The sequence below is a fragment of the Camelina sativa genome, chromosome 18, assembly GCF_000633955.1.
Source record: "Camelina sativa cultivar DH55 chromosome 18, Cs, whole genome shotgun sequence".
Taxonomy (NCBI): domain Eukaryota; kingdom Viridiplantae; phylum Streptophyta; class Magnoliopsida; order Brassicales; family Brassicaceae; genus Camelina; species Camelina sativa.
The window spans coordinates 17,991,369-17,999,656 of NC_025702.1; the positions used below are offsets into that span (position 1 = coordinate 17,991,369).

The window sequence follows — 8,288 nt, forward strand, 5'->3', positions numbered from 1 at the left end:
TGATGAAGAAGATCATTAATGGGCTTTTAAAAAAATGGGAATCGGTATAAAGGCCCATTAGTAAATGGGTTACAGATTAAGTCCTAACACTAAGGTTTTTTTTGAGTGGTCCAATTTCACAAAAATAAATGTTTTTTGAAAAAGTAAATCTCACATATTGTTCGTTTTTCTTTTCACTAAAGGTCGTTTTGATGTCTGATTGGTTAATGAAATATTTTTTTTGTGTATTTTTGTATGCAACTATGTATAGTGAAAATATGTCATTTTAGAGAGTAATGAGGTGTGGGGATGATGGATAAGGAAGAGATGGGGGTGGTCATGGGGGATATAGTATATATAGGGGAAGGTAATGGGTCATATGCAGATCGTGACAATGCATACGTTAATGAACGGATCATTGTCAACAACGACTCTTCTCTTCAAATTGTTATGTACTAAGTACTAACTCTAACATAATTCATAACGTAGATGTCGATTGATACAAATATAAAAACAATTCGTGCCTCTAATTAGCTTTGTGTACAAGCCTAGTTGAATTCCATGACTTATCAAATGTAGACTGATGATAATTAATTTGGATGTCGTCATGTGTACAAGTGATTTTTTTTTTTTTTAGCTTTAAAAACTGATGGACTTAATTAGTAGGTCATATATCTAAATTTTCGATTCCAATCCGACACTCAAATTGTATTTGCGAATGTTATTTTATTTTTAAAGTTTGTATTGATGAAATTAACTATAAGAAAAATAAATACGATAAAAAACAAAAAAAAGTTTTGGCATGGTTGTTGGTTTTTTTTTAATAATGTTAACAAAGAAAATTAGACTACGCCTCAATAATATATATGCGTCTACATCTATTTTGACAATATTGTACAAGACAGCTAAATACATACGCTTACTTTAATCAATTAATATTCTCCGTTTCATATTATAATTAGTTTCAGATGCCATCTTCGTAAGCATGCATGTGCATCTTTGAATAGTTTATTTGCTAAACATCCAGAATCTGAAGAATAACAATGCGTGCACATATGCCCAAGAAAGAACAAAAAAAAAAAGATCCAAAATCAGAAATAAATTTAAAACAAAACAACATTTCATATTTACACTTACAAGTTACAAACAAAAAAAGTCATTCACTTGAAGAAATCACTTTTCTCACCACATAAAACACTCCAATTAATACCAATCAAAACTTTCTTAATTACTTATACATGATAACTAATCTTCTTACTACTTTCACTCGTCTGAACCATCACAGAGGTGATCTTTGCTCTAAAGTATTCAGCAATATATATATATATATATATTATATATATATTATATATATAAGTTTTGATCGTTTGAATTTAAGCTTCTATAATGGCTTCTCCTCGTGGAACCCTAACCCTAAACACATGTTCCTCTCCAGTGCACTTATCAACCTTCACTACCCACCGACTCTTCCTCGCATGGTCACGATGATGATCGTTCATCATCACCATCTTCTGATTGTCGTTGACCCTCGTCACAAGCAACCCTTCTCCTATAGGCAAAAACTGCGTCTTCCTCCCATCGCTAAACCTCCATGAGCCTCTCGAAAACGCGTTATAACCAACCACAACCGCCACACCACTACCACCGCCGGTTCTTGCGTTTTCTTCATGGTGATTAAGGATCTTTGTAACGATCTCTTGGTGGTTCTCTAGGTTACAATCGACGAGGACGAAATCGGCTTCTCCAAAATGATCATTGATTAAAGTGTCGTCGTTAGACTCTCCGACTACGAATTGTATCTGATGAATCTCTGATGGTTCCAACATTTTCTTGGATATGATTAGCTCTTCGATGCCACGTAAAACGCAAACAACTTGACCGCGTGTTTGGTTAGCTGCTGCGATTAGGGCAACGAGTATGTCGGCATTTGCTGCTCCGGCGCAAGCCACGGCTATCTTTCTAGCACTATTTCCGGCAGCTAGAGCTGATATGAATTCGGCAACATTCGGTTCTTTTGTCCTTTGATCCTGAAAATTCAGATAGAGATATGTCAAAATGTGACATTATCAAGAAAAAAAACTAGATTGTCATTAAATTTGGTTAAGACATTGAGACATGTAATTTTTACGAACATATAAAAAGAAATAAACTCTTACCGTTTTCAATGTACTAAGATAGGCTTTAGTAGCATTCTCAGCAGACCAAAAAGCCATTTTTCTTTTAAAATAATTTGAGGGACTTATAGAAGGAATATAGGATTTCTCTCAGTACTCTCTTGCTTAGAAAGTTTTGAAGTTGTTAATGATGGTTTTGGTTTTAGGGGTGAAGGTTCTTTATTTATATATTGGGAGATTTGTGGATGGGACAAGATTCAAACAGGCTGGTCCAGTATCAATGAATAGTTTCTTATTGATTTAAAGAGACGACGGAGAAATTTAATAAATAGTGGTCAAGTTGTAATAGTATTCAACATACGTTAATACAATTTGGTATATATTTTAAAAGCGGGTTGTCTCATTGTCGAGAGACCTTAGCTATTGTCACTGTTAATGTTCCTTTTCCTTATGAACTTTAAATTGAATTAGACTATGTTCAAGGGTTCTTCTTAGTGGCATTTAATAATTAATGTCCACTTTGGAAATGTGCATCCCAATTCTTAATCACAAATTCACAACTAAAAATATATTTATGTTGGCAAAACATACGTGTAGCTTAACAAGGTAATAATATTTTTAATGATTTCGAAATGTTTGTTGTCAAATATGTTTCAAACATGCATTAGTGTATGGCGATGAGTGTTCTTCTAGGTAGGTAAATAGTATATATAAACACGTACGTGTTTACTTGTAAAAAATGGTGACTTTTATATACAAACATAAATACAATGTAAAAACAATCACGCTTCAAAGTTAGTCAATATATAATCTGGATGTTGGAACATGTATACATGCATACTTACTACTTAGGAGTTAGGACAAAAAAAATTAAAGCTTATATATAACTTATATTGATACCTATAGATAATAGTCAGAGTTTCAACTACATATATGAAATACCCTATTATGATTAATTAGTTTAAACTAATAATAAAGAAAAATAATTAAATATTGCATTATAAGGGAAAAATGAGCTGTAATGTCAAGTGCAGCAGGGGCAATGGAGATCTCAATGAGATTAAAAATAGAAAATATAAGTTAATATAAAATGGTGCAACGAAGAAGTGAATTGAGATTGATACACATCTTAGGGACATAGAGAACATGGGTCCATGTTTGCTCTGACAACAAGCTTACAGTTTTTCTTACAAGATTAGATTCTCGATTTCACAAAATTAATTAGTTATAAACGTACGGTTTAGATGAATCATCAGAATGGATAGTATATACATTACGGTCTTTGATTGTACAATCTAGTGACCGTCCTATCTCGTACGGGTTTCCATGAAGCTTCATATACACTTAAACTAATTGTGCATTAATCATTGTGCTAACCAAGACTCAAAAATTTATAATGTTAAGCGTATGTTGAAACATATCCATTCTATAATATCATATACTTTAAATCGCTATATATCTTCATTTATATAGGATCTGATTCTGAAATAGATGTGTTTTGGTGAACTGTCCGACTAATTCATATATCTTGTTATTTGTTTTATGTGAATTAATTCATTTTTTTAAAGAAACCAGGAATCAAATTCTATGATTAATTAAAGTAGATGCAGTTACCAAAAGAAAAAATTGTGAAGGATGCGTTGAATCCAAAGGCACAAAGAGCCACAGTGTCCCATGCTGATAGATATGATTCAGAAAAAAAATGTTTTGAATTTGTTTTGGGTTTATTGAGACATGTTCTTCCAATTGATGAAGATATATCAGTGCACGATGTTTTTTCCACTTGAACTAGTTTCATGCATCTGTCACTATTATTGTTTTTAAAACCCTATCAAGATAAGGGGAGGGGATATTGAAGGTTAATTTGGCCAGACGGGACTGGTCCAACGGTCCGAAAAGATTTTGATATGGTTAAGTTTTAATTTAGTATGAGATATTGTGGTCCAGTTAAGGTGCAACTCCAAACAGTTTCTATTGGTTCATTTAAAATTGTAGATCATGAATAAAAATACAAAGAGATATATATCAATGTATCAATTTTTTACAGATTCTAAGAATAAGAAAATTGTATCAAATGTTTTTTTTTAAAAAAATAAAATAGGAAAATCCACGAACTTGCTAAAGTCTAATAGGATCCAAAACGGATAGGTCTTCGACTTTTTCTTTTTTTTTTTTCAAATTTCGTAAAAGAAATGATGGTGAATTGGTGATCATGTAATATCTCGAACGTGTAAAGCAATTTGTCTTGGTCTGACGTTCAAAATGCCTTGGAAATATTAAGATCGTAAAATATCATAAATAGCATAAAACTTTAAAATGCATATACGTATCATGAGAGTTTGATGCATGCACTACACAAACATTATAAGACGTAGCTAGACTCTCAATAGTCTTTATCGTCGCGACATATTTCAGAAAAGTCTTAAAAGATATATTGGTAACGAATTAAAAAATCGCGATAAAAATGGATGTATTCAATGATTTATGGTCGACGAAATAATAAAAATCCAAATTAAAATATAAAAAATAAAGCGAACGTGGGATTGGGATAATGTTGAGGAGGAGACAACGATACAAAGAACAGTGAGTGGCTACAGATTCTGCTTCGACCATTCCAGGAGACATCAGCTTTTAATATAGTGTTTTTTTTTATATATAAATAATATCATATGTATTAATTTTTTCCTTTCTTTTTTGTCGCATATTTTTTCCTTTTATTTATTTGTTTCTTTGAATGTAAAAAATTTAAATAATAGAAAATACCAAAAAAATAAAATGCTTATTATAGCAACTAAGGTAAGTTGGGCCACAAAACAAATTATAACCCCAACTTTATAATTGTAAGCCCGTCAGACAACTTTGGTGAGAGTCTTATAATTAAATATAATAAATGAACAGAGAAAGTTACCCTAATTTCTGGGCCGACAAGCTTCCTTCTCTATTATATGGATGTAGCTCTTCTTGTTGTTCCTCAGATTTAGAATGGATATAGGTTTTGTTGATCTCTGGTGTTTGTTGAGAATTGAAGTTGATATTTTACTGTTAAGGTTCCATTTCCTTTTTTATCAGTTTGATCTTAAAACACCTATCTGAGCTAGTATGATCTGATCTGATCCAAGCTTATGTTCACAAAAGGGTTGGTTTGATCGTTTTGTATTAGCTTGTTTTGGATCAATTTAGTGTTATTAGGAACTGATATTGGATAGACTAGGCCCTCACATTTGCATATTTGAATTCAATGAATCAAGAAAAATCTCAGTTGTTATTTTTTTTTGTAAATGGTGATCTAAGTTTGTGATCATTTTTAGTATGTAGAGTACGAAGAATCTGAGTCTTTCTTGCTTTCTGTCAATCTTTTTTTTAGATCATCAGGATGTCTCCAACTTCAAGCTTATTTATCTGCTCAACGGCTTCTTGTTCATTTTAACTTTGGGTCATCTTTGTTATGAATATAGCAAGGAATTGTAAGATAGGCGTTTTTTCTTTTATAGCTCTGTGAGTAACATGTGCTTATAAGCAGCACTACCTTGACTGTAGTGAAAGTTTAGAACTATTCTATGCTCGTATATGTAGTATAATGAAGGTTCTGTGACTATTTTCTTGCTCAGTTTCAATTGGAACGGTTATGTGAGTTTTCTATGTAGCTGATCATAGAATTACAGTGGCTGACAAGAAAAATGATAGGAAATTAGTTGTTCTCATCTATATATTAAAACTTAATGGGTTTTTTTTTTTTTTTCCTTATATTTTTCTTGTTTCAAATGCAGTGTAGTAGCAGCATCATCAAAATACAACATAAGCAACTGCGAAGATTTTGTATGGGTTATAACCAAAGACGACCTTTTGGAATTCTTTCCTGAGCAAGCTGAATTCTTCAATAAGATGATCATTAGCTGAGTCACTCTCACCAGAATATTACTATTTTAATCCTTTCTGGGATCAAGAGCAGGAAGAAGAGGCAAGACAACCATGGTTAAGGATCCACTAGTGGGAGGAGAAAAATTAATAACAAGTTAGTGAGGGTCTTGAGATTTAAAATAATATTAATTAAAACTTAAAGACATCATCAAAGTAAAACTAATGTGGATGCTCAATGGTAGTTGACTTGTATTATCGTCTTTTGAAAAATATAGCACAACGTCTCCAAATCAGAGTCGTATGCTTTTCACCACGCTTCCAAACGTCTCATATTGGGAATCACGTTGGAATGTTGTGCTCTATACAGTAGACGCGCCTCTCCTTCCGCCAATTCTTATGTATAGCGCTCCGCTTCTGGTTCCGGGGCGAGAAACGCATATTCACCCGCGATACCATGCTCCCTAGACAAAAATAAACCAACCATACTTTTTATTTAGCTTTGCTTTAAACGGTACCACACACAACTTTTAATAGAAATTCACAACAAATAGGCAAAGCTTCTCTATACCCATCTTTTTAATTATTTTCAAACGATCAAGGAACCTTCTTAGACATTGTTTTGGTACTAATAGAGAATTACAATTATTCTATTAAAAACAAGAATGGGTCTTAAGATTATTTGAACCTCACTGATAAAGTTAGAGAGAGCTAAACGGAAAACAAAAGCTACCGCAAAGCAAAATCAAACAAAAACACACAGGAGACATAACACTCCCATCCTGATATAACAATCGATGGAGTCTGGTTCTAGTAAAATCAAGGGAGGATCTTACGGCGACGAAGAGGTGTTTCGCGTTTAACATAAATCTTCTCCACTTCGTTGAGGGGTCGGCTTGATCCATCTGGAAGACTCATAAACTTCCAGCCACCTCCGGATCCACGCTTCCCCTTAGCACCCAATTTCTCAACTGTGATGTTCCATCCTTCTGATGAACGCCTCCTACTGTACTTGTGGCACTTCACTTCTCCTCTCCACTGGTTTAGAGACAAAAACGAAATATGTGTACGTTTTGTTATCACCAAGGAGAAATAACTAAAGAACATCTAACAACTCAATAAAAACTTAGGCAGGATAGCTGATAATACATATCAAACAGATGGTGTGGATCTATCAAACCAATAATCTCGTAATCAATCCACAAACAAGCAGCATTATCATTATTACTTTCAATCTCCCTAACGCAGTTTCCCGAGAAAGTTTAGCTCTGCCTTTCAATGCTAATCTCACAAACTACCCAATTTAGAGTAGAGGGTTCCAAACTTGCATCTAGTCTTAAGCTTTCACTCTAAATTGCAAACAGGTCAATAGACCAAATGTAGTATTGGTTTACTAAGTCAATGCATACTCAAGTGGGCAAAAGAAGGAACTTACTTTCATTTTGTTGAACTCAAACCTTCGGACAAATTCTTCGTAAAGCATGTCATCCTCTTTCTTCGAGATCTCATAATGGACTTCATCCATATCTTTGATTGTACCATCCCATCCTTCTGGCATGACCTTGAAGTCGGGCTTGTAATTAAGCGAGGCCACATGAAATTCCCGGTCATGTGAAATGAAGAATCTGCATGAGTTACAAAGGGTTTGCGTCATGATATTTCACTAACAATGCTACTGGCAACACAAACTACAATAACAATAATCAAATATATGGAGAAAACGGCAAAACAGAAAAATTATTTGGCCATAGAGAAGACAAAATAAAGTGAGCACATTTCAATTCATGTAAAACTGAAGTAGCATTATACCAAATTATGAACAGAAAAAATAGTTTCCATGTGAAGTAACTTACTCAGGATACTCATCAAGCAAACGCTCAACAGAATCATCCAAAGGACGACCAAGCTTCTTCTCCTCTTCTTCTTCATCTTCTTTAAGAAAAAGAATGGCGTGAACACGCTGCCTCATAATCCTATAATCCTTAGCAAGCCTCTCAACGGTATACACCTCAGGATTCTCTTTGTGCAATCTATACATCTCAGTCTTCTCAGAGTCTTTAAGATACGACCCTCTAGCTCCAGGCTCTTTCACTTGCTTCAACAACACACTGATCTCCATCATTCTCTGTTTAATCCCATCAACAAAAGCCCTGCCTTGCTTATTATCTTGATCAATCTCTTTAATCATATCATCATACTCATTCATTTCATTAACCAAAGCTACTTCCTTTGGACCTAACTTGCTCATTACATCTCCCGAATCAGAAGCCGTGCTATCAGAAGAAGGATTCGCCGCGTTGTTGTTCTTCTGACGACCAACTGAGACACCATCAAAATGCT

General features: G+C 33.8%; 2 protein-coding genes and 1 long non-coding RNA gene across 3 annotated transcripts in view; 1 reads left to right on the plus strand and 2 right to left on the minus strand.

The window, feature by feature from the left end:
* On the minus strand, positions 1,082-2,337 carry LOC104762338. Its single transcript, XM_010485605.2, has 2 exons — positions 2,136-2,337; positions 1,082-2,006 (listed from the first exon to the last, which is right to left on the minus strand). Exons 1-2 carry the CDS (start codon positions 2,190-2,192, stop codon positions 1,353-1,355), a joined length of 711 nt encoding a protein of 236 aa, XP_010483907.1. The 5' UTR covers positions 2,193-2,337; the 3' UTR covers positions 1,082-1,352.
* On the plus strand, positions 4,969-6,261 carry LOC104762340. The gene is made up of 2 exons (XR_763463.2): positions 4,969-5,140; positions 5,861-6,261. It is a non-coding gene; the product is annotated as an uncharacterized LOC104762340 (long non-coding RNA).
* LOC104762339 overlaps positions 5,818-8,288 on the minus strand; it is a 6,788-nt gene continuing 4,317 nt past the window's right edge. The window contains exons 3-6 of the mRNA XM_010485606.2: positions 7,802-8,276; positions 7,384-7,573; positions 6,785-6,986; positions 5,818-6,412 (exon numbers count right to left, since the gene is read on the minus strand). Coding sequence (XP_010483908.1) covers positions 6,291-6,412; positions 6,785-6,986; positions 7,384-7,573; positions 7,802-8,276 — 989 coding nt within the window. The 3' untranslated portion in view covers positions 5,818-6,290. The remainder of the gene's footprint in view (positions 6,413-6,784; positions 6,987-7,383; positions 7,574-7,801; positions 8,277-8,288) is intronic.